At 47.9% G+C, this 26,786-nt stretch overlaps 1 protein-coding gene across 3 annotated transcripts; it reads left to right on the top strand.

Annotated features, from left to right (window-relative positions):
* Positions 1–324: 324 nt before the first annotated feature.
* On the top strand, positions 325–25,111 carry LOC129383724 (uncharacterized). Of its 3 annotated transcripts, none has more exons than XM_055068391.2 (3): positions 325–539; positions 670–985; positions 2,061–3,465. In XM_055068391.2, exons 1-3 carry the CDS (start codon positions 478–480, stop codon positions 3,228–3,230), a joined length of 1,548 nt encoding a protein of 515 aa, XP_054924366.2. In that variant the 5' UTR covers positions 325–477; the 3' UTR covers positions 3,231–3,465. The 3 variants fall into 3 exon arrangements, with proteins under 3 accessions (XP_054924366.2, XP_072140586.1, XP_054924827.1); XM_072284485.1 differs by lacking the exons at positions 670–985; positions 2,061–3,465 and adding exons at positions 20,052–20,368; positions 23,865–25,111 and having other exon boundaries at positions 345–539; XM_055068852.2 differs by lacking the exons at positions 325–539; positions 670–985; positions 2,061–3,465 and adding exons at positions 19,826–20,368; positions 23,865–25,111.
* Positions 25,112–26,786: the final 1,675 nt, after the last annotated feature.

The following is a 26,786-nucleotide window of genomic DNA, read 5'->3' on the forward strand; positions in this document are numbered from 1 at the left end:
TGTGGAAGCAGACGGCAGACGAGGGCAGTAAACTTCCGGGCAGTTCACCGCTTGCCGATTGGCAGCTCTCTCCGCCCCGTTCTCAGAAATTTTGCATACTGCCACTTTGTGATGTTGCAGCAACCGAACAGAACGCGTATCCAGCAAAGATGTTCGAACGCGCCCTTGATTTCCGTTGCGTAATCGAAGTCGTCCCGTTCCAAGCCGCCACAGCGCCAATCGCAGGAGGGGCACATCTACCCCGTTATCGCCGGCGCGCCAGGAGAGAGCGCAAAAACCTGCACGCTTTCCATCACGGAGGAACGCGCATGCGCGCAGATGTCGGTCTCGACGACAGGGTTGCGACGCCAGAAGGCAAGGAGGGCCGTTTCGCCACGCGTTTCCGTACCCTGCATTATACATTGCAGCCGAGTGCACGTGACAGCGGAACAAGCGCAGTCTATATGCATCCGTTGCTGCGGATGCGGCGGTAGATGTATGAAACGGCTGTCGCCGACGATAACGAAGCAATCGTTCCTCGCCGCGTTGCAAAGATCAAGGTGCGATAAGTGCTGCCCATTATACGCGACAGTGCGTGCAGGGCTCATTTTATCTCTCGTTGACGCTGATCTGGGGAAACTGTAAAGAAAGTTCGGTAAAGAAAGCCACAACGCTCTTTCGCGTACGTAGGATTCGTGCCCGAAGACACGCCATGCCGGATCCTGGACAGGGACGAGTGCACCGTTTTCGCGACCACGTCGTCGCCGGCGTCAACTGGCGACCGACGCGGTTCGTCGACGAGGTTCCCAGTTCACGTGTGTGCGGCCTCTGCCGTATGATCCCGAAACTGACGGTGCTGTTGCCGTGCTCGCACGCTCTGTGCCAATCTTGCCACGCAGGCAGCCTCGAAGGGGGCGTTGGCCGGTGTCCATTGGATCGAGAGGCATTCGAAGAATCGGAGTGCGTCGGTTATGAATTCCCTGCCAGGAAAGCAAATGCCGTGATGGTGAGCAAGAAACAACTTCTGTCACTTTTTTAATGAGGAGGGGCGGGGGAAAGGTTAACTATGCATTAGTATTGGCGTAATTGCACTACGGCATATCTGTACGCCCAACCATAAGAGTGCCCTTTTTACTATTGCCGAACACTCATATATTAATTCACCCTGATTATATGTTCCTTTTTAACGTCTATCAAAACATAAACAATAGAGCAACACAAAGTCACTGTAGGCTCATGTGAAATATTCTGTTGGAATCCAATATTCATTCATTTCTCAGTGCCACAGATAAGACAGAAATACAAAAAGGCAATACTTCCAAATATGCGACGTCACAACGACATCTTGGGGTTGTCTTCTCTGCGTAAATTCGAAGAGACATCGGTCATAATAAAACACTAGAGTCATAATTCAGGGATAATCATTTTCTGCTCAAACAGTATCCTTCTCTTTGAAGTTCGCACAAAGCATCGGAAAAGGAATTTGCATACATTACAATATCACTAGTCATCCTTTTAAGAAACAGTGACGCTTATGAAAAAGAGCAACACTGCAAAATTCTGCATTTGCAAATTGTGCTTTCTGCATTTCAGCGACACTCCCCCCCCCCCCCCTCCCCTCCACCGACATATAATAGCTGTCTAGCCCCGTGAAGGTTGACCGCGTTTATATGAGATGAAAGCTAGCAAAAGAAAGGAAGATGCCGGTCTCCACTGCACAAGAATGCTGCTGTTCCCGCAGATGAGTTGAAACAAGGCATATTTTTTCATCCATTCTGGCTTAACAAGCCTGCTTTTTCTGCAACAGTAGTTACGTTGCTATTTAGAAGCATAATTAAGTGATTCACCTTGACCTAGTGTTCACGTTTGACGCACCTTTAATGTTAGGCAGTAACAAGTACTGCTGGTTGATGTTGAGCATATTTACTTCCCCATAGAATCTTGCGTACACATTGGTTCACACTGGAATTCATGTGAAGGCACGTTCTAAATGTTAGGGGCAGGGATGGAACGCGCCTTTAGTAAAAACATCTTGTCTGGCGAAAATTCTAATCGTGTAATTTATTTTATTTCCTCTTAAGGCATACTGCTGGAACGAAGCTCACGGCTGCGAGTACACGGGCACCATGGACCGCATGCTGGAGCACTACGAGAACGAGTGCACATTTCACGCCGTGGACTGTTTGCGATGCGGCGAGGGAGTCAAGCACAGAGAACTGGCAACGCACTACGTGAATGGATGCAGTGCCGGTGTTTCTGCCGCGATCACGGAGTCCTCGGAGCATACAGCACCGACCCTTGCAGACGTGAACGCTGCCCTAGAAGACGTGAAGGCGAGGTTGGGATGTCTCAACCATGACCAGCTGCTGCCAGTGATTCAGAGTCAGTTGAATGAGCTTACAGAACAAGCCAGAAACCAGGAAGCCAGGTTAGCTGGGATCACTCGCGAGCTCGGAGCATGCGAGAACAACTTAAAGGGCGAGATTTCTCAAATCGCCGCCACGATTTCATCGACCGTGTCCCGTCAACTCACATCTCAGCAAAGTCCATTGGAGGAAGCGAGCACGTCGAGGTCGCCGTCGTTGCACTCGGGACAGGATCTGATACTTCGAAAGTTGGAACGTTTATCGCACCTGGAAAACTGGCGGAAAACTTCCCCGAAGCCTGATTTCGGCCGTGTCATTGCTCATTGTGAGACTTTGTACAGCAGCGTTTCGCATTTGACCAGTGCGCTGTCGGCACCCGCTTCAATTAAAGGAATTGGGAGCGTGAATTATCTGCTGACCCTAGAAAACTGTGAGGAAATCATTGAGTGGCGGGGAGGCTTAAAACAGGTTGCCGAGATTAGGGTGTGGCACATGAGGGACACGTACTTTACGATTGCCGTTTCGAAGCATTCCCTTACTACAATTACTAACCTCTCGAGGTTTAGTCTTAACGTAACACCTACACCTGCCCTCGTTATGCACATCGAGTTTAACGGGACGCTGGCGGACTCCAAGTGTTGGCCGCCTTTCTGGAGTGTGTCCGCGGTGCATCCAAGACCATTCCATTTTCTACGTTCGTTGACTCCCGGTGTCATGCGTTGTTACTGCAACCGCGATGACCTCTCACTGCTGCACTTCCACCTCCAGTTTACTACAGACATTGCCTCGCTGGAAAACGGCGGCTACCTCCGAGACGGAAAGATAGCGTTCGATATCCATCTCAGCGATACAGATCTGTTCGGTGGGATCAGAGGAGCACCCTAACGTTCGTCATCGCAGAATGTGTACGGCACCGGAGAATCCTCCTCGCCACTTCACAAAATGTGTCACATGAGCTTAACGAATGTTTTGATCTCCTTTTTTATAAATAAAGCGGGCTCTGCGAAATTTCTTTTTTTAAATTTGCTATCCTTTCTAACTGTCAACCTATTGTTTTTCTTACTCTACTGGCCGTTCATATTGTTTATTTCTTGTGCTAATACAGTTTTTTCTTGCGAAACCTTGTGCTCCTAGAGTGGTTTCTGACCTTACGACGTTCGCCCCGATACTTTACTCTCGATTATTGCCGTGCGGCTGTTAAAGCGATTGATTTCAAGGCGATGTTCGTGTTTGATACTACGCTGTAGTACCACGCATTGTCCCGTGTCCGAAATACACGGCCAATGTCAATGCCTCGCAACGCATTTATTTATTTATTTATTTATTTATTTATTTATTTATTTATTTATTTATTTATTTATTTATTGTACCTTCAAGGCCCGAAGGCGTTGCAGAAGGCAGTGTAACAAAATACAGAGCATGTGCAGATAACAGGGTATAAGAATAAAAGGTTAGAAAGTGCGGATTAACAAAAGTATTCTTCAGTAGTAGTTCTAAAAGCAGATGTATCGGTTATGTTAACAAACGAGGCCGGCAGATCATTCCATTCATTGATATTTTTAGGAATGAATGAATAAAAAAAATTGGTTCGTGCGACAGTGTGGAACGCTCAATTTATGGCGATGGTCAGTACGAGATGATATGTATGCAGGTTCGGACAAAAGTTCACTTTTTAATTCCGGATTGTAATACTAAATTTTGTGCAGCAGTGATAAGCGTGCTAACTTCCTACGGGATGAGAGGAGAGGGAGGTTTAAAGTAGCCTTCATCGATGTTACGCTTGATGTCCGAGAATAGTTAGTAAGAATGAAACGTGCGCTACGACGATGTATACCACCTATTGCATTTGTTAAGTAATCCAAACCAGGGTCCCATACAGAAGATGCATATTCAAGTTTAGGACGTATTAGTGTTTTGTATAGAAGTAGCCTTAAGTTAGCGGGTGCCGTAGAGAAATTGCCACGGAGATAAACAAGCGTACGGTCAGCATTGTTAGTGATGTGGTTTATGTATGTTAGCCAGGAAAAATTAGATGTTATGTGGACACCGAAGTATTTATAGGAACCGACTTCTTCGAGTACAGAGTTCTTCAAGTGATAGTTGGATAGGTTAGACGAAGCAGTATTGCGGAAAATTCTCATATGTTTGCACTTTTGGCTGTTAAGTCGCATTTTCTAAGTGTCGCACCAGTTAGTTACCTTGTCTAGATCAAATTGTAGTTCCAGAGTGTCAGAATTTGATATTACTCTGTAAATGAAACAGTCGTCAGCAAATAACCTTATGGAGGACGCTACACAGTTAAGCAAATCATTAATATAAATGAGAAAAAGCAAGGGTCCGAGAACAGAACCTTCCGGCACCCCGGAATTGAAAGGACAAAGCGAAGAGTCAAAATTGGATATTGGATTGGTTCTATTGGATAAGAAGTGTTATGATGGATAGGCGTGTTAGATGAGAACACTTCGGTATTGTTCAAAAGCTTAGAATTAATATCGTCTGTTCCTGCCGATGACGAAATCTGTAACTTACGAATCTAGTTCACGACACTATCGTAATCAATAACCAAGGGCTCCATCTGAGGAAAATTCATCTTAACAACTTCAGGTAGAGAAGCACAGGGCAACACGTTATTCAAAAATAATTTAGAAAACACTGCATTGAGTGCAGAACAACATTCTTCTTGCGGAACAACAGCACCATGTACATTAGTTAACGATATTGTGTTACATTCGAAACCCTTGACAGTTTTCCAAATTTTTTTAGTATTTTCAGTCAGCAGAGATGTAAGTTGTGGGGATGCGCGACTCTCGCGCGTCCCCTGATATGTTTTTCCCGCATAGCGCGTCTCCTGTAATCCGGCTTCGCCGCGTGGCCTGCGTGATGCTCGCGGCGGTCGATGTGGTTGGGGCGCAGTGCGAGAGATGGCGCTAGCGTTGCGCTGCTAACGCCGCCTCACGGCAGGGTTACTTGGGGGCGCAGGGCAGAACGGGCTGGCTCTTTCCCGGCGGGTCGGCGAACAGTGCGGACATTCCGCGCGCGCGGCGACCGATGCTTCTGCGAGACCGCCTCGCGTGGCCGCCTCGCGTGGCCGCCTTCGAACGCGCCACGATTCGCGTGACCATACACGCGAACGACCAGGCGTTGGGATCCAGCATGGGGCGAACATATTCGCTCGCTTCCGGTCGCGGCGAGTCGGACTTCTAGATTTGTCGCGCGCCCATCGGCATGTTTTGTGGATAGCAACTCGGCTAGCAGGCATTGATCTATGAAAGGTGCCATAAATGCCCTTGTGATTATTTGCGTTACTGTGTTGCTGTTCCTTTGTCCCAAGAGTACGGAGGAGAACCCCACATCTCCCACAAAGTGTATTGTTAAAGAAAATGCCTTTAGCTTCTTTGACTGAGTTTTTAAACAGTGAAGCAACCTGCTGATACGCACGCCAGCTATCAGTTGTGTTACGTTTTTTTTAGTTTGGCGAAACAGCCGCTTCTTCCTGTTCAAGATACGTTTTAGGGATGCATTAAACCACGCTGCTCGATGGTTACACCGGACAACTCGCAAGGGTATGCATTTTTGTACTGATTCATTAAAATTATTCTTAAAAAGCGACCAGTTCTGTTCAACGCTCCGAGCGTAAAAATCCATTCGTCCATTTGTCCAAAGTCCATATGGACCATTTAGCATCGTTAAGGTTTGCCGGAATCGCCTGAATCTCGGTTTGCTGCGCCTCGCCTTTCCAATGCACCGTCCTGGAATGGTTGCGTCCTTGTGATCAGCTTCCGATGCGTCACACAGCCTAGCAACAGCCAATCGCGCCCACCGGTGACCCCCTGGGATCGAACCCGCGACCCCTCAGAAATTAAAAGTGAGGAGCAGGACAGACGAATGATTGAGTCACCGCGCTCCTTCAGTGCTCGGAAATTTGGGCGGCGTGTTCCACGTCATCCAGACACCGCCTGCCGCGTCCACTACTTCATCTGGCGTCCAGTCTGAAGCCGCGGTTCGTTTCCTCTTTAAAAAGAGACTCGAGGCCCGTGTGCTCGTATTTCGAATACCCACAGAAGGCAACTCCGTAGAGGAAGAACACGGCAGTATACTACTGCATGTTTTATTTTATTGTTGACAGAAATACTATTTTTTTAAATCGCCTGTGGAGGTCGGCGAAAATTAGTTATTACGCTGAAGCACTCGGAGGTGTATGCATTACTTCAAAGGAAAACCAATGCGCATACATCACTAATAACAAAATTGAATTGAATCAGTATTGAACTCATTACTTGAGCATATATACTGCAACGCACGCAGTGAAGCCAGCGATTTCACAAGGCTCGTCCACTTCTGATGAAATTTTGAGAGTAGCACGAGGTTTGAGAAAAGCCCCGTCAAACTTGCGGTGAAAATGGGCTGTTGTTCCGCTTCATTTTTTTAACAAAGCACCAATCCCGGCCGCAGCGGCCGCGTTTCCATGCGGGAGAAATGCGAAAACACCCGAGTACCATGCACACTTACGTGCACGTTAAACAATTCCCGGAGGTCAAAATTAAACCTGAGTCACCCACTACGGCGTGCCTACAGCTCAGTCAGGAACACTGGCACCAGCTATGCGACCGCCTTAATGGCCAGCTAGGGTGCAAAAACACCTGGTTCCTGCTTAAACACCTACTTGACCCCAGTCAGACTAAAACAGCATCACAAAAGAACCTTCAGAGGATCATACACTCTTTCCCGGGGGATAATGATGCCCTTTTTGAAGCTCTAAAAAACCGCTACTTTAATACAAGCACCGATATTCCTCTACCCGTAGCTTATACCGGAAAGGAAAACAGGGAACTAGACAGCGAAATTATGGAATCTGAAGCACGTGCTGTCGTAAACAACATCAAAACAACAGCGGCGGCTGGCGAGGACCGCATCACCAATAAAATGCTACGGAACCTAGACGATCGGTCAGTTACTGAAATCACCAATCTTTTCAACATCCACTGGAAAGAGGGAACTATACCCACCAGCTGGAAACATGCAAACGTAATTTTCATACCCAAACCAGGCAAGAAGCTGGAGCTAGATAATCTCCGCCCTATCTCCTTAACCTCTTGCCTGGGGAAGGTTATGGAACACGTCATTCTTAACAGGCTAAACGAGTACACTGAAAGCAATGGGCTGCTGCCCCATACGTTGATAGGCTTCAGATCAAATCTGTCCACTCAAGACATTATGTGGCAAATTCAGCAAGATATCCTACATCCGGGCCCTATAAGAGCCACCCGTACAATTATAGGGCTGGACGTGAGTAAAGCGTTCGACAATGTGTCACATGCTTCAATACTCACAAATCTAACCCAAATGAATGTCGGGAAGCGCACTTATCGCTATATTACAAGCTTTCTCAAGGATCGCACTGCAGAAATACATTTTGGGGACATTAAAAGCGGACAATTTCAATTAGGTACAAGGGGCACCCCTCAGGGTGCGGTCCTCTCCCCCTTCCTTTTCAATGTGACCATGCGAAACCTGCCTCCATTACTGGAAAGGATCCCGCATATCAAACACTCCATCTATGCCGATGATATCACCATCTGGACAAATAGCGGTTCCGATGGAGAAATCACGGAAGCATTACAAGCGGCCGAGGATACCGTACAAAATTTTGTGCGACAGAATGGGCTAGCGTGCTCGCCAACAAAATCGGAGCTTCTCGTCATCCGTGATAAATCAACGAAACACGCCACCGAAAGGGACGCCACCTCCCCTATACGAGTCAGTATGGAAGACGGCCCACTTCCGCCCGTACTGACTATAAGAGTCTTGGGCATGCTAATTCAACATAACACACATAATTCTGAGGCGATTGTCCGATTACGGACGACAGCCCGCCAAATATGTGGCCTAATCAGACGAGTAGCCACACGACACCGCGGTATGAAGGAGGCTGATATCTGCCATTTGACGCAGGCTTTCCTAATCAGTCGCGTCGTGTATTCCTTCCCTTATTACCACCTACGCCTTTCTGACAAAGAAAAGGTTAACAGCGTCATTCTCACAGCTCATAAAGCTGCCCTTGGTCTCCCGAGGTATGCGAACACTGAACGATTACTTGAGCTAGGTATATACAATACCCTAGACGAACTCGTGGAGGCCCATAGAACAGCCCAACGTGAACGACTCTCCCGCACCGCAACTGGCAGGGTAATTCTAAGCAAACTCGGGCTGAATCCCGTTATGAATTCAGCAGGAAGAACAACATTACTCGTTGCGGTCAAACGCCGTTTGGTTATAAAACCGTTACCTAAGAACATACTCTCTGGGAGACACGATAAGAGGCGGTCTGCCAGAGCCAAGGCCCTTCAAGAAAGGTACCAAAGCAACCAGCACACCGCTTATGCCGATGCAGCAAAGCAAAATCACCAAACTTACGTAGTGAGCGTCGTGACCGGACAGGGAAGTATCCTCAACGCCGCGACCATAAAAACAGCATCCACCGTGGAAGCAGAAGAGACTGCCATTGCTTTGGCCATCATGAATCCCTCCGTGCGAACTATCATAAGCGACTCCAAAAGGGCAATAGTCAACTTTTCGAGAGGCAGCATAGGCGTCTGTGCAGCGCGAGTCCTACGGGACTTTAATAACGAAAACACTGTTGAACTCGTATGGGTCCCTGCCCATTCGGGGAATCAAGGGAATGAGGAGGCGCACTGGGTAGCCCGAGGTCTAATCAACCGGGAGGTGTGCCCCTCAGACTCGGATCCCATGGATGAGGCACCGACGACATACCACGAAATAAACTATTACAAGCAAAAAAGGCGAATCTACCCGCCTCCAAACGCAAGCCTCACGCGAGCGCAAGCCTCGATCCTGCGTCGAATCCAAACTAAATCGTTCCCCAGCCCACATTGGCTAGCCATAATTACCAACGGGCAATGGAACCCAATATGTCACAACTGCACAAATCAAACATTGGCTACCCAAAATCACATTCTTTGCGGGTGCGAGGGCTTACCCCCTCCCAGGTCGCTCCTGCCAGCTCCCTCACAACAGACGTGGGAAGAGCTGCTGAGAACGCCGGAAGAAAAAGTACAAAAAGCCCTCGTTGCCTGGGCCGAAAGGGTCGCTCCTCGCGAGGGGCCATTCTAGGACTCGGGCCTGCCAGATCACAACTGAGCAGAGTCTCAATAAAGTTGTTACCACCACCACCAATCATATCATGATTTCGGCACGTAAAACGCCAGAATTTCAACGAACACACACACAACAAAAAACGATTTTTTGCGCATTCAGCCTAGAATGTTTACGCAGCACCATCGCATGTTGTTGCAAACTTTCAAAACGCGGATCCCAAACTGATGTCCATACTGAAAATTCGTTCCTACTAAATATAGCCGTCCAATTCACCGGAACATGTGGTGTAAACGAAGTAGCTTAAAATCTAAATAACACAAAAATTTAAGCTTTAATTATACGTATAATTAGTTTGATAACGGCGAAATAGGACATCCATCCGTTCGAAGCAATTGCTACAAAGGAAACCCATAGGGGTTCCTCGAAAGAAGTGCCTCACAGTTGAAGAAAAATTCGTCCTGGTCCGGTACTCGAACCCACGACCACGTCCTTTCCGGGGCAGCCACTCTACCAGCTGAGCGTTGCGGGCTTCCGCAGAACTACTACGTCAAATAATTAGTTTGATTTTTTATGCAGATAATGTCTGCCTCTGAGACCAACTCAAGAAGTGGAATTGTGCAACGTGTGCTAAGTGATTTGTAAAGATCATGTTAACAATACAATTAAACGTCCCGTATGTATCGCAAGCATTAAGTCTCTCCCGGGTCGATGTTTGATGTGAGGCCTCTGCCACTGCTTCGGCAGACACGATATCAGAGTAGGAGATATTTCAGATAGCTTCCCTGCCCTCCCCTCTTATGGAACGCTTTTTCTTATCCTCACTATAATTTGTGTCACGTACTCATAAAAGACTAATGATCATACCAAAAAAAAAACTATCCTTACGCAACAAATTTATTCCTTGCGAAACTATTGAAAATATAATTTGACGAGGGACGAATGTTTCTCTTTGTAAAAATATTGATTTTTATATCAGATTCCTCAAATAACGCAGCAAAACAACCGCAACACTTATGTTATTGGACAAAAGGTAAATTATGTGTTAGGCTATATAATCTTTATTTCCAAAGGGCGATTATTAATTGTTTTGTCATCAACATGACAAAATTTTCAGATAGTAGCGTTACATCTGATTTGGCCCTCTCAAAAACTTCCTTCCTACGAAGCAAAACGATCGCGTTCTCTTCATTAAATTTTTTTTATTTATAAAATGATTTATTTAATTTTATTCGCGAGCATCCGATATATAGGAAAGGCGTTTTGTCTCTACTTGAGACGAAATAGATTTTATCTTGGTGCCCAATTCAATCAATCAATCAGCTTTATTCCCTTGGAATAGGAGGAGTACGGGACTAAAAGCTTGAGCAGCTCGGCAAGCCGACCCTAATTCAAGCCGACTCTAATTCCAACTCTAATTCGCCGATTTATGTTAATGCAAATACAGACATGCTCTCTATGCATTACCTACGAACCGTACATGAACTTTGCTGCATGTAGGAGGCAAGGATTGATTTTACCAACTCCTTTAATCAAAACATTGTTTTAGAAACACGTTAGGCTGAGTGAAAATGTCGAAAATCTGGAAATTATAGGTCACAGAAGTGTAAGCTCCGAGTTCTCAGATTGAAAACTCTGCAGAAAAGGGTATATCCCAGTTCTTTGTATTGGACATGTGAGAGCAAACGTTTCCATATCGCAACGCTGGCGTCAGCGACACTGCTCACTAGTACACAGCTCATTAGTACTCGTTAAATACTAGCATATAAAAAAGCGCTACATACCCCGCATATTTTGCTGCTTTTTACGTCAGTTGATTAAAATCTTGTATATTTTGCAACCTTGTTTTTCAGACCAGTCTCGGCTCACTCATTTACTTCTTGAGGAGCCTTACAGTTCTGCCAGTAGCCTACCACTTTTTCTTTTTATTCCCAATGGTTTTCCCATTTGCTCTCTTATAGCCCTTTTATTTACAAAACAAATTTTGGGGGGAAATTCTGTCAGCCATTGCTCGTATAGCCAGCCTACGAGCTCAAGAGAGAAAGAGAGACGAAACTTTATTTTATGTCCTTGCTGCGGTCAAGGCAGACGGGGGCCAAGTGGAAGGTAGGCTACGGCGGACCTAGCCAATGAAGACTGGGCGCGAAGGTAAAGGTAGGAAGGCAGAGGAAACGCCTAAGAGAAGTTTATACTACTACTTTGGTGGGCGAGTATAAAGACAAGGTAATATGTATGTGTCCTACCACTGATAATTCGTTAACGCGAGCCGTTCCGGGAGACAGCACAAAGAAAAGTCTGAGAACTAGGTGTCGAACGTGCTAAGGCTATCGCATCACTGTCACCCATGTGCGCCACGTGGACATACATTCCTTCGTTCTTTATCACGGTTTGTATCGGGTTTCTATCAGGTTAGTATCAGAGTCTTTATCAGGCCCTGCATCGGTGTCCCACCGAGTGGACATAGCGTGGGGGAATCCCCCACAGCTGTTGGTTGCGGGTAACGTGCGATTCGCTCGCGTTAGGTTGCCGTGGTGAGGGACAAAATTGCGTGGAAAGTGCGGACGGAATAATCGATGATTTTCGCGGAACGGCATTCACCAACGCTCCAATGACGTGGTGCGAATAGTCCGGACGTCGCATAGCGGACAGAGGCGTTACGTTGCGTATACGCTCCCACTTATTCCACTTGCACAGTAACACCAACGTCCTCTTGGTTGTTGAGAGTGCGGAAAGACGGCTCGGGTATGCATATCTGGGAATGTCTAGCAGTGACAATGATTCAGTGCCGTGCAGGAAAATAAGTGAACCTAATTCGTTCCCGAGTATTGCTTCAACACAAGGATGGTCGCCACATGCACAAGGCATCAACGTGTAGAAACCGCGCCGCAATCATCGACAATCAAGGATGCGAGGGGGGAGGGGGAGCTACTCTGTAAGTGTCCACCTAGCGGACAGTTACAATAGCCCGGCGAGATTAGTGACCTTCTAGCCTCTCCCGCACCACTGCGACGAATAGCTTAGCGAAGCCAACAAATGCGTCTCCCTCGGACAGACTACCGGCGCCAGCAAAGCAAGGCAGGTTTGTAGGACCGAGTATTGTTTGTTGGTTCACTGTCGCCTACACGGACCAATGGGAGCAGCAAACTCATGGAAAAGGGTGTTCTAAGGCTTTACTTCACGGACCCCGATTACAGCCACGGTCGCTTGACAAACGCTCCAGCTAGCTGCGGGGTCATCTCAGGAACCAGGACGCGCCAGCTTTAGCCAAGCGAGACAACCCCTATCTACGAGGCTCCCCCCTCCTTTCTGTGTGTGCAGTGAACAAAGGTGCGGGATTGAGTGCGTGAACTCTCGCCCTCAACGCGGATTCTTCAACGACTTTAGACGCTCCGACTGGGTGAAGGTTGGACGGCAGTTTCCCTGGCCTAGGGATCTAGGGAGGACAGAGCGTTTTTAAGCGGACTTTTCTAGGCTCCTCCGTGTGCTTCACTTCCATCATGCTGGACTGGTGGGATGTGATGTTCGCCATTCTTCATGTAGATATCTTAAATGAACCCACCACTCTTCGGTGAGAACAAGTTCCTCCCTTCAACGACCTCCTTAGCGTGGATGAGTCGGACGACGGCATGGGCCAGCTACCCGTTCTTATATGACCGGTCCCAACCGTTACAACATGTCCATTTCATCTGCTCCTGAAGTTTTGGTTGGCTGGGCTGGGGTATGCATCTAAAAGAGACTAGCGCTCCACAGTCCGTCAGCAGTTCTGCGGTAGACGAAGTGGACATGTCCACAAGGTGGACACTTACAGAATGGCCCCCACGCGCTGCCTTCTGGTGGAGACTGCAGTAGACGGGCGGAAATGAAAGCACTTGCAGTTCCTGTTGGCACGTTGTGTCTTTCGACGTGTTGTCCAGCTCTTAGGGCTCTGTTGAACCTTTGTTTGATAGCAGTGGCAGAAGAAACAGGTCTATTAGTCCCACAAAATGTCCTTGTGGCACCCACTAACCTGCCCCCACCATGGTAATGGCAGACCTTCGAATGAGAGAGGTCTTTCGTAGAAATAGCTAAGCGGGCGCCAGAAGCACATATACAATTCCATTTCCGTGAACTTCACGAGAAGTACTCCTGTACAGAACACTATACAGACGCTTCCAAGTACCGTAATGGTGTATCCTACGCATCTCGGACGTTCGTTTTCAGTATCCGGGGCACTAAATCCCCATCCAAGCATCGTTACAACGGAAGCCTACGCTATACTCTCGGCTATACAAAACATTAAGCTCACAAACCTTCCTAGGGCTATTGTGTTTACAGATTAATTATATGTAGTCACAGCCCTACTTAGTCCAAGAAAATGTAGGAACTCAATTTTTAGTGATCTGTAGTCTGTTGCGCTCAATATATATGTCCAATCAAGTGATTGTCATATGCTGGGTACCTGGTCACACAGGTATAAGAGGCAATGAAGGTGCTGACGAAAGCGCTGCGTCAGTAACTTTTAGCGACGCAGATGGAAATATCCCCATCCTTGCCACAGACCTAAACGCTTTCTACGCGGTAAATTGAGGGATAAGGCGAAGGGGACAAGCAATGGATAAGCTTCACAGAATAAAACCAAAACTGGGTAACTGGATAAGTGCAAGAACAGCACCGTACAAGCTAGTACTTCTTTGCCGATTAAGGATAGGCCACACATACAGTACTCACTCTTATCTCTCGACTCAGGGCGATCCAGCGACTTGTGGTAAGTGCGGCAATGGTCGTACAGTGCTCCATGTGCTTATTCAGTGCCCTGCAATAGAAACAGACAGGAAAAAGTATTTCCCTTCAGATATCACGAAAACATACCTCTTCACCTGCGTTTTTTTCTTAGCGATGACCCGCTTTTTGATCTGCAAATAGTCTTACACTTCTTAGCTGAAATCGAAACCCTGAAAATCATTTGGCCACGCAACTCTGAGCACCCTTCTAACCGCCCTGCCCTCAATGGCTCTCTTGAAACTGTGGTGTCACTGTTCTGTTTTATTGCATCATATTTTAGTGAAAGCCCATTGCCATAGCCCAGATCACTACCTAATCAGCGTCGTTATTTTAGCGCCTATATATTCTACGCCACTTACAGCGACAGGTTTTAGGCCCTTTTACAGCCATGTCACATTTACCATGACGTATTCCTTGCGCACGCCATCCAGAATACATCTTTAGCATTACCACTTGTCATGGCGCTCTTTGGCCAAACGGCACTTGCGCCATAAAACACCACACATCATCATCATCGTCATCTTTCGACGTGTTCTCGTCGCATCAGCTTAGCTGCTTGCCTTAGAGGCGTTCTTACCGCATCGGCTGAGCGGTATGTACAGAGGTTATTCCTCCGAGCCACACTGTGCCGTCCTTTGACTGCACCAACAACCAGCGAACGAGCAAGCTGCTCATGCAGGAGCCCTGCGATCGATTTTCACCGAGACACAAGTTTGTGTTTGCGTGGAGTACATGCCGCACTACAAGTTTCTAGAGGCACTTGAGAACCGGCACTGTATGATAGGAGCCTTAAACAGGAATGACTTTGTGCCCAGACAAAGCACAAAGCACAAAGCAGCCCAGCACGACTGCGTGCACAACTTGAAAAACAAGTTTGTTCTACTCATATCAATCGCGGTGTGCTAAGACCAGCGGACGATCGCGACGACAAAGTCGTTTACAAATGCAGCACAATCTATGACGCTAGCGCGAGGCACAAATATGCAAAAACATGCACAAAAATAACTATAGCGCACTAGATATCCTCTAGTACCTTTTCATACAGCGCTTCAAGTCACAAAAAAAAAATACTTCGGTAGATATACAGATATCGAAGAAAGAAAGCTAGGCTAACTGGACAACTTTACAACTGCTGTGAAGCAGACGACGCTGCAGTTCCGTTGAATAAACACTGCGCCGCTGGCCCTTCTCGCAAAGTTATCTCCGCAGTATATTTCCGTGACCTGAAATGTCATCGCTTTAAAGGGGCCCTGAACCACCCCCCGGGCTTGGTGAAGTAATATAGTACGCGGGTAGCATACGATGTTGTGAACATCTCAGCCAAGTTCTGCTGTCGTACGCGGTCCGTGGAGCTTGCAAGCGGAGCGCGTAGTCACCTTTCTCTCAAACGCTCTCGTTTCAAGAACCCCATGATCCTCGCCCTTTTCTGTGTGCTCGAACTCGTCATAAAGCACACCCCAATACGCGGCTGCTGTTGGTGGCGGCGCTCGGCTACACCGCGGCCGCCGCGAGGTGCCGCCACGAGTCCAGTGGCTAAGCGCATAGAGCTTCCTAGGAAACTCTATGGCTAAGCGCACTGCGGCTCTCTGAGGAAAGCGGCGTTTGGTTCATGTTTAGAGCGGCATAGGCACCAAATCGGAAATTTGAACTGCGCCCCACAGTGGCGCCTCCGACGTAGCGTCTTCGACGTAGGAAGGGGAGCACAGCTGAGGCGTGTTTGATTGCCGAGGACTACACTTCTGCTGAACGCATTGAAGTACTTTTTGCGGCAGAGTGGTTCCGAAATAGCCTACCTTCTCTTCAAATGTCTTTCTCCACATCGATAGAAAGTGGTCCAGGGCCCCTTTAAGCACTAACACAAGCTTGTATCTGCATCAAATTATCGACCCGACCGCCAATACCCACGGTTCGTATGATCGGCATGGGTTTTTACGTCAATGCGGTATTTTATAAAAAATCTCGTCAAACATTTTTCTACCATTTTGAGGTTATAGATTACTTATATAAGCTACTACAGTAGCTAATGGATTAAACAGGCGCTGACTGATCATTACTTGTCGCTGACTAACGTCGATGGCTTATCGTCGGTCTCATCTATAGTGCTCAATGGAGGTTATCGTCGTTGTTCAATGCGGCGTGTATGATCGACTGTGAACCTATGAATGTTTTTTTTTTTCTGTTCTCCTGTCGTTTAAAGCTGCTGTACATTCCTCCTTCCAAGCAATAAACTTCAGTTGCAAGTCAGGGCTTGTCCGTGTCATGGTCACTGTCAAAATAGGCGCTGTTCTGTTTAAGAAAGCGCTAAGGAGCCCGTGTCGCAAGAAATCAGCCGTCCGGTTTCGCATCGGCAAAACGATTTTAGAACCACGTATACCCGGAGCTTCTATATGATGCAAGGCATTGGTTGAACTATTTGAATTTCACAAGCTAAAATACGCAGGAAAATCGTAAACTGCGATTTGCATACAACTACAGACACAATAGCTCTCGGATTTTAATTTCAATATGCCAGGAAAAATTCTGCTACGCGAAAACTCAAGCGAACCCCTTCACAAACACAAACAGGCCAAGGCGTTCACAGACCAGCCGCGGCGTCCGCAATTTTGGGCGCGCCGGCGCGTTGGGCGTCTCGAGGGCCACGGAGCGGCGCGCCCGGTGTCTTCCATTAAAGGGTCACTTAAAAGTTAATATTAAGTCAACGTGGACTCTTGAAATATCATCCCAGAAACCTCGAAACGCTTGTTTCTTTTGCGAAGAATAGACGTATTTTAAGAGAAAATGCGTTCTGAAGCATCGGCGTACCTCTAGCGCAGTTCAAATCGCCCGCCCTCTGATCGAGGAGTAGTGACGTCATGGTCTCATAGTGACGTTGCGCCGTCGGTGAGTAAAACGGCGCCCGCAGACGGCGGTACGGCTTTTCTGCGCAAAACGCAAACGCGGCGCTAGAAACAGAGCCAAGACAGAGCCGACAGCAGCGCCAAAGCGAAACTATGGTGGCTAGCGGAAGTGAAAGCGCGCGACGATAAGCTGGCTCTCTATTTTATGACGCCAACTTGAACGGTCGTTGCAAAGGACGACTCTGACAACGACACATTGGCTCGCGATGCGGGCCTCGACTTCAGCGATTTAAGCACTGACGAACGTCACCTGCTGCCGAGGGCTCGCTCTGCCGGCGTCGTTGCGTACTACTACGGCGGCGGCCTGCTTTGAAAGGCACTCCATACGACTTCAGTAAGTCGGCGTCGAACTAGCAATATTCTGGACGAAAGTGCAGCGAGCTCACTACGTGATTTTTCGGCTCTTTGCCAGCGCGCTGTGACAGAGGTACGACACTTAACCACTTCGAACGGAGAGGTTCACTCGTTGGCACACAGTGATAAGTAACGTTGGATTCGCCGCTGCGACCGCCCTTGGCCAATTTCCGCGGACCGATCACGCATCCCAGGATATAAGATGGACGTGGCATTCTCGCTGCTTGTTCCAAATGCAAGTTTCGCGAGCCACCAGGACCACCGCAGCACGACGCGATAACGAAACAACTGAAACTCAAAGCGCGCGCGGCGCAATGTCGAGCGCGCAGAGTCGAGCGAAAACGAAACCTTTCGATCACCCATACTACTCAAGCGTAACGTCAATATGTTATTTTTTCTTACAATCGAGCAGAAGTAGACAAGTAGCATTTTGTTCCGTCTTACAATCTAATGAAATGATCTTTTTAATACGGGTAGTTGAGTAATAGTTACAAATGCTTATGAGGAGTGCCTTCGTCATCGGGCTAGTACCGGAATGTCGCTGGAGGGTCTAAATAGTGTGAAGCATTTACTTTAATTTTTCGGTTGCTAAAGCTCTGTTCGCGATTACATTGACGCCTTAGACGTTCTAGAGCATTGCTTTATCACTTTACCTTGACTTCATACTAACCTTCAGTGTCCCTTTAACCCCGGCTGGCGTTCGCCTACGCCGCATCGCGAACCGCGCAAGAGGCCGTGCTTCCGCCACAAAGCTCGCCGTTCATGCACTTCTCTCTTCCTCTCCTTCAAGAGTCACTACACACACACACGGCACGCGTTTCCAGGTTAACATTAGGATTACATATGCTCCATTTGCCGGGAAGCGTGAAGAGCAGTCAGGGATGTTTGAATGCTATCGCACTCCAATCTTAAAGGCGAAGCTTAAGCACCATTCAAATTTTTTGTCGAGTCACGGACGCGGACGCATAGGGGGCCAGTCGCGAACGCAACAAGTCATCTGTTTTTCTCTTTTCGGCGCTGCGCCTTCTCGTGTCCAATCTTCGTCCTTTATTTCTATTTATGAACGGGGCGTTCTCTAGCAAGAAAGCGTGGCAGAAAAGGGGCTCTGTAGAAGGAGGCAACAAAGACGAAAATGAACCCTTGGGGTGCGATCGGAGATCGTTGTTCGGCGCGTTCGTTCGGTTAACGGCGCGCGGGATTGGCCTACTCCGCGCCGACGCCGCCAACCGCGGGGCGCGGCCGCGTTTTTGGAGACGTCAAAATGACGACACGCAAAATGACGACGTCGCACGACAACGTGCAACCGAGCACGTTGTCTGCTAGGCGCCGAACCCGACGGGAGCTGGGAAGTTTGGAGCGATCATACGCTCGTTACGCGCGCGGCTTCGCATGGCGCATCTGGCAGATTGGATTGGATCGAACCGGCGGCTGCGGCTGCTGAATAGCACGTTCGGATCCAATCCATAGTTTAATTCGAGAAAATGGCGCTTGCCTTGGGAACTTAGGTTATTGCGCTGGCGTTGCTCGAGGATGAAGGAGAGCGGGTGGCGGTGCGAAACGCGTTTTAAGAAATGGCAGAACGCAAATTCCGGCGTCGCTTTCGTTTCTCGAAAGAAATAGCGCGTTGGTTGTACAGAGAAATCGACCCCATCATCGGTGCCAGCAACAAATTGGAACGTTGCTGCTGATTCTTGAAAAGTGCGCCACTGTTCCCGTCATTTCTTTTTCTTTTTCTCCTCGCCGTGTGCGATACCACCAAGGGACGACGCAGAGAAACTAATAGTTATAAATTGTAGTATTCACACGTACTACTATTTGAAAACGTACTTAAGCTTGAAGAGAAAAAGAAATACATTCTTTAGACACAGATTTCATTCATTGGAAGACGACAAACATATCGTTTTGTATTATACTGTGTGCAAGCAGACGGCAGACGAGGGAAGTAAACTTCCGGGGAGTTCACCGCTTGCCGATTGGCTGCTCTCTCCGCCTCGTTCTCAGAAATCTTGCATGCTGCCACTTTGTGACGTTGCGGCAACCGAACAGAACGCGTATCGAACAAAGATCGCGTATCGAACATCGAAGTCGTCCCGTTCCGAGCCGCCACAGCACCAATCGTAGGAGGGCCACATGTACCCCGTTATCGCCGGCGCGCAAGAAGGAAGCGCGGAAACCTGCACGCTTTGCATCACGGAGGAACGCGCATGCGCGCAGCAGTCGGTCTCGACGACAGGGTTGCGACGCCAGAAGGCAAGGAGGGCCGTTTCGCCACGCGTTCGCGTGCTCTGCATTGTGCGTTGTGGCCGAGTGCATGAGACCACGGAACAAGCCCAGTGAATATGCATGCGCCGACGCTGAATCGGCGTTAGATGTATGGAACGGCTGTAGCCGACGATAACGAAGCAATTGTTCCTCGCCGCGTTACGAAGGTCAATGTGCGATAAGTGTTCCTCATTCTACGCGACAGTGCGTGCAGGGCTCATTTTATCTCTCGTTGACGCTTATCTGGGCAAACTGTCTGACGCCACCCAGCAGCGATAAGCTCGGTAAAGAAAGCCACCACGCTCTTTCGCCAACGTAGGATTCGTGCCCGAAGACGACGCCATGCCGGATCGTGGACAGGGACGAGTGCACCGTTTTCGCGACCACGTCGTCGCCGGCGTCAACTGGCGACCGACACGGTTCGTCGACGAGGTTCCCAGTTCACGTGCGTGCGGCCTCTGCCGCATGATCCCAAAACGGACGGTGCTGTTGCCGTGCGGTCACGCTTTGTGCCAATCTTGCCACGCAGGCAGTCTCGAAGGGAGCTTTCAGCAGTGTCCATTGGATCAAGTGCAATTCGAAGAAGCGGAATGCGTGGGTTGTGAATTCCCCAGGAGAACAGCGAACACCATGAAGGTGAGGAGAAAAGAAACAATTTCTGCCACTTGTACGCGGAGGGGGGGGGGGGGGGGGGAGGGGGGTAAGTATGCATTAGTATTCGCATACTTCCGCTACGGCGTATCTGCACTCCTAACGATTAGTATCCTTTTCACTATTGCCGAACAGTAGTGCACAAATTCACCCTGACTAAATTTTACTTTGTAGCGTCTATCACAACTAACACAATAGAACAACACAAACTCACTCTAGGCTCATGTGAAATATTCTGTTGGAACTCGGTATCTACTTATTTCTTAGTGTCACAGATAAGAGAGAAATACAAAAAGGCAATACTTTGAAATGTGCGACATCACACTGACATTTCGGGGTCGCCGTTTCTTCGCTAAATTCAGAGGGAAGGTGGTGATAATTAATCACTTCAGTGACAACTCAGTCATAATTCAGTGATAGTTAATCACTTTCTATGCAAACATTCTGTCTTCCATTGAAATTTGCACTGAGACATCAGAAAACGAGGTTGGGTACACCAGAAAATAAATTAACTAGTTATTCTTCTATAAGATGGTGTTGCTTCTCGAAAACGACCATTTCAGCAAAATTTTACATTTAGACATTATTCCTCAACCTCAACTACTCCCCTTCCTCCCCACTCCCTCGCAACCGCCCTATAAGAGCTATCTTGGCCCGTAGTGGGTAACCGCATTTCTTTGAGGAGCAAGCTAGCAAGCGAAAAGCACATGGCCGTCTCCCCTGCACAAGAATACTGCTGTCCCCGTAGATGCGTTGGGAGCGGGAAGTATAGTTTAAGACTGGGCGCATTTCTCCTCGATTCTCGCTCACAAAGGCTGACTCTTGAGTGAGAGTACCTGTCTTGCCATTTAGAAGCATAATTAAGTAATTCACTTTGACCTAGTGTTCGTGTTGGATGCATCTTTAATGTTCATATAGCGGCAGACACTGCTGGTTCATTTTGAGCATAGCGCATACACTGGTTCACACCAGACTTCATGTAGAGGTACGGGTCGTCCACTCTTATGGTGAACACGGCTCACCTTGGCCGCGCTCCGCGGGACGCCAGTACGTCCGTCGCGGCGGCGCATGCGCACACGGACCTCGGGGAGGCGCTTCGCGTCGTCTGCTACTGCGCTGGAGCTCTGGCTTTGCTGCAAAGCACGCTGCGCTGCACCCACAGGTGACTGAGTGCCAGAGGCGGCGTCGCGCGATGGCGCACTTCACCAACTGGAGCATTTTCCAGCTGGTTCGGTTTACAGCTTGTGAACAGCCTGCTTAATATACATTACCAGAAACGAGCTTCTCGCCACATAAATCACTTATCGTTCTTTTTATAAGTGATGAGGGTAAAAATATAGTCGTTTTTCGCGCTCTTTATTAGGCTGGGGGTGTTTTATTTTACTGTCACAGCACTTGGTGCAGTGCATGCCGAGAAACATATTAGGCGGGCTCTTCTTGGTTGGAGTCATCACGTGATGAGCCTAGCGCGCCGCTTCGCGCATGTCTTGATGCTCGAACGAATTCGCTTAATTCACTTATGAAAACGACCGAAACCCGCAATAAGTTTCGCAGCAAGTTAGAGAGCGATTTTTCAATCGCGCATCATCATGTTTGCCATGGATTTTACCATTAAGGAGGGCAATAATGTTTTTTCGACAGCAACTAAGAAGTGATATCCGCTGCTTCGCGACTCGCTTAATGGCACGTTAATGTCGCTCGTAGGAGGCCATGGAGCGCTACACGCGACGTAGAAAAGTACCCTCCCCGACATAGCAACTGATTTGTCTTTACTCCCCCTTTTCATCTTTCTACATCCTACAAAAAAACACAATTCATTATTGTTGTCACAGTTTGGGCAAAATCACAGAAGCAGTGCCGGTCCTTTGATGGCTACCTGACGCGAGAAGTCGCTTTCTCATTTAGAGGAATCGTCGGTCATTTATTTGATTACATTGATTAGGTGAAGTAAAACATGTGGCGCCGACGATTTTTGGTTGTTTGTTTTTTTCTCCTTGGAGTCATTGCACGCCGCATGCGAATGCTGTTTCTGTCCGTTTTGAATACGTAATTGGAGGGGAAAATCTATAGTCTACGTGTATGTTTTCTAGCTTAAGTTACGTCTTGCCGGGTAATTAAGCCGTTATTCGCTTCTATTTCATTTCAGTACTTCCTCGGAATAGGCCATATGCGTATTCTCACTAGGATATAATAATTTGTTAATTGTGCGGTATACGGTACGAAGCGACACATTGTCTCTGCGTTACGTCATAGAGGTGGGCATCGGATAAATTTGGAGAGTAGGAGGAATTGATTTCTTTCCTTTTTTTTTCTTTTTTAGGGGGTAGGAGGGGGCTGGGCAAAGTGGGTAAAACCCAAATGCAGACAAGCGATGCAGTTGCCGTCCTGGGGAAGTGGCCGGTCCGTGTGTTGGACGAACGCGGCCACGATAATTAAACCGGCGGTCATGAGGCCGGCCCGGTGTCGCCTGCCGACAGCATGCCGGTGGTCGTCAAACGGGCTCGCCATTTGTAAAAGCCAAGCCAGATTGCTGTGGTCGGGCCAGTCTACTTTCTAACTGACCATGGGCGTCAGCCCGATCTACCGCCGAGCTCCCCCCCCCCCCCCCCCTTATTTTCTTGCTTAGGTCATGCTATGCCCCATCTTAGCTTAATATGATGATGCGGTGTTTTCAACGGCTACTCAACTGAGTGACCGGCCGCTCACGAGTTAAAGATTCTGGGATGACTCGTCAAATCGAAAGACACCAGAGGTGTTTCCATTAAACGCATTTCTGTCGACTTGCATGATGAATTGCATTTTGTTCGGTTACTGGTTGCCATGGCACGTCGGCGATAAAAACGCTGCCACATTGCAGGATAATTTCATCAAAAGAAAGATGACGCATTGTAGATCTGTGCCTACAAAACTATTCTCAAGGCGTTATATCCGAGGTGACAAAAGGGCCACTGAAAAATGCGAATAGAATCGTCCAGGCTTACAAGAAGGATGGGAGAATTGCGGGTGCTCCCCGTAAAGCTCGGCAAACAGTGACCACTGAAGCTGAATACATGACCATTGTTGAGCAAGTGAGCAATACATGAGCAATACATGAGCAAATTAACAACAGCCTCAGGTTGGGCGACGTCTCTGACACGACTATCATGCGTCGCCTCTACGCCCCAGCCTAATAAAGAGCGCGAAAAAATGAATGTATTTTTACCCTCATCACTTATAAAAAACACACTAAATGATTTATGTGGCGACGCGAAGCGCCTCCCGAGGTCCGTGTGCGCATGCGCCGCTTCGCTTCGATGCGCCGCCGCGCCGGACGCAATGGCGCCCCGCGGAGCGCGGCCACGGTGAGCAGTGTTCACCCTAAGAGTGGACGGAACTGTACGTTATGAAAGTTGGGGACAGGGATGCAACGGGCCTTTAGGAAAAATGTTTTGTTGTCAAAAAAATCGTAATGTCTGATTTGTTTATTTTATTTCCTCTTAAGGTATACTGCTGGAACGAAGCTCACGGCTGCGAGTACACGGGCACCATGGACCGCATGCTGGAACACTACGAGAACGAGTGCACATTTCACACCGTGGACTGTTTGCGATGCGGCGAGGGAGTCCAGCACAGAGACCTGGCAACGCACTACGCGGCCGGATGCCCTGCCCGTGTTTCTGCCGCGATCACTGAGTCCTCGGAGCATACAGCACTGACCCTTGCAGACGTGAAGCCGATGTTGGGATGCCTCAACCACGACCAGCTGCTGCCAGTGATTCAGAGTCAGCTGAATGAGCTTACAGAACAAGCCAGGAACCAGGAAGCCAGGTTAGCTGGGATCACTCGCGAGCTCGGAGCATGCGAGAACAACTTAAAGGGCGAGATGGCTCAAATCGCCGCCACGATTTCATCTACCGTGTCCAATCAACTCACATCTCAGCAAAATCCATTGGAGGAAGCCAGCACGTCGAGGTCGCTGTCGTTGCACTCGGGACAGGCACTGATACTTCGAAATTTAGAAGGTTTAGCGCACCTGGAAAACTGGCGGCAAACTTCTCCGAAGCCTGATTTCGGCCGTGTCATTGCTCAATGTAAGGCATTGCACCGGGACTTTCAGCATTTGACCAGTACGCTGTCGACAACCGCGCACATTAAAGAAATGCGGTTCTTCGATTATCTGCTGACCCTGGAAAACTGTGAGGAAATTAATCAGTGGCAGGGAAGGGATAAAAAGTTTGCTGAGATTACGGTGTGGCACATGAGGGACACGTACTTCACATTTGCCGTTTGGAAGTACGGCACTTCTTCTGCATCTACACTCGTTGTGCAGATAGAGTTTAATGGGATGCTGGTGCACTCTGAGTGCTGGCCGCCTTTCTGGAGCGTGAGCGCGGTGCATCCAGTAACATTCAATAAACGTTCGTTGACTCCCGGTGCCAAGCCTTGTTACTGCAAGCGCGATGACCCCTCACTGCTACACTTCCACCTCAAATTTACTGCAGACATTGCCTCGATGGGAAATGACGGCTACCTCGGAGACGGAAAGATGGCGTTCCATATCTTGCTCAACGATACAGAGAGATACGATAGCATCACAGGAGCACCCTAACGTTCGTCATCGCCGAATGTGTACTGCACCGGAGAATCCTCCTCGCCACTTCAGAAAATGCGTCACAAGAGCTTAGCGATTTTTTGATCGCCTTTGTTATAAATAAAGTGGGCTCTGCGAAATTTCTTTTTTTAAATTTGCTATCCTTTGTAACTGTCAACGTATTGTTTTCTGACTTTACTGGCCGTTGATTTTGCTATTTCTTGTGCTAATACAGTTTTTGTTCCGAAATCTTGTGCTCCTCGAGTGTTTTCTGACCTTACGACGTTCACCCCGATACTTCTCTCTCGATTATTGCCGTGCGGCTGTTAAAGCGATTGATTTCAAGGCGACGTTCGTGTTTGATACTACGCTGTAGCGCGCGTTGTCCCGTATCTGAAATACGCGGCCAATGTTAATGCATCACATCGTATTTATTTATTTATTTATCTAATTATTTATTTATTTAGTGTACCTTCAAGGCCCGAAGGCGTTACAGAGGGGACTGGAACAAAATACACAGCATGTGCAGATAACAGGGTATAATAATAATTTAAAAATACAAAAAATATTCCTCAATAGTAGTTTTAAAAGCAGAAGTATCGGTTGTGTTAACAATTGAGGCCGGCAGATGATCCCATTCTTTGGTACAAAAACATCGTACATATGATCATCAGGAGCAAGCAACAACTCACAAAGCATCAAAAATATCAGGGAAACACACTTAATAAGAATACACAACATTTTTAACACCACGTCACAGTAGTGCAAATTATTTCCTTAAATTTGGGTATGTCAGTCTCCATGGCTATGCATGAGGATAAATCGTTCCAATCAATGATAGTGCGTGGTACGAAGGATTGAGCGAAAGTTGATGAGCGACAAAAAATGCGTTTCACTTTATTAGTGTGATCGCGGCAAGGAAAGATAATCGGCGGTGGTTGAAAAAAATCATCACGAACTAAGGAGTGGTGGAAAATATTGCGAAATAGTGATAAGCGAGAGTGTTTGCGACGAAGGCTCAAGGGTTGCAAATCGGCACGTTTCTTTAAAGATGTATAACGCTGGTGAATGTTGAATGATCTGAAAAAATAAATCGAGCAGCACGGTTCTGCAGGGCTTCAAGGTTAGAGGCTATATATATATATAGATATACCTGATGGGGATCCCAAATTGCCGCAGCATGTTCAATTTTCGGGCGAATCATTGTGATATATGCCTGTTTTATTACGAGTGGTGGCGCTTGCTTGAGGGTTCGATTAAGTAATCCAAGAGTGCGGTTAGCAGCTGCCAAGGTTAAATTGATATGGTGATGCCACGTTAGGTCAGACTGGAAATGAAGGCCAAGATATTTGCAGGAAGTGGAAGACTCAATCGTGCTGTTTTTAATGAAGTAAGTATTGTCAATTCGAGACTTTCGGCCGTTAAATGTCATTACCGTCGTTTTAGAGATATTAAGCGACATTAGCCATTAGGAGCACCATAAGGTAATTGCATCAAGGTCAGATTGCAAGCATTGGCGATCGATATCAGAGGAAATTGTGCGGTAAATTACGACATTATCGGCAAACAGACGAACCCAGGACCTTACGCAAGAAGGAGGATCGTTAATATAGATTAAGAAAAGTCAAGGACCTAGCACGCTGCCCTCGGGGGACACCGGAAGTAACGAGGGCAAAAGAAGAATTGTAGTTTTTAGCGGAAGTAAACTGGGGCCTGGAGGAAAGGAAAGCTTCAACCCATGCGAGGACGTTAGGGTGAATGCTTAGGCATGCAAGTTTCAGAAGTAGTCTGTGGTGGGGAACGCGATAAAAGCTTTCAAGAAATCAAGGAAAT

This window comes from Dermacentor andersoni, chromosome 9 (genome assembly GCF_023375885.2).
Source record: "Dermacentor andersoni chromosome 9, qqDerAnde1_hic_scaffold, whole genome shotgun sequence".
NCBI classification, from domain to species: Eukaryota; Metazoa; Arthropoda; class Arachnida; order Ixodida; family Ixodidae; genus Dermacentor; species Dermacentor andersoni.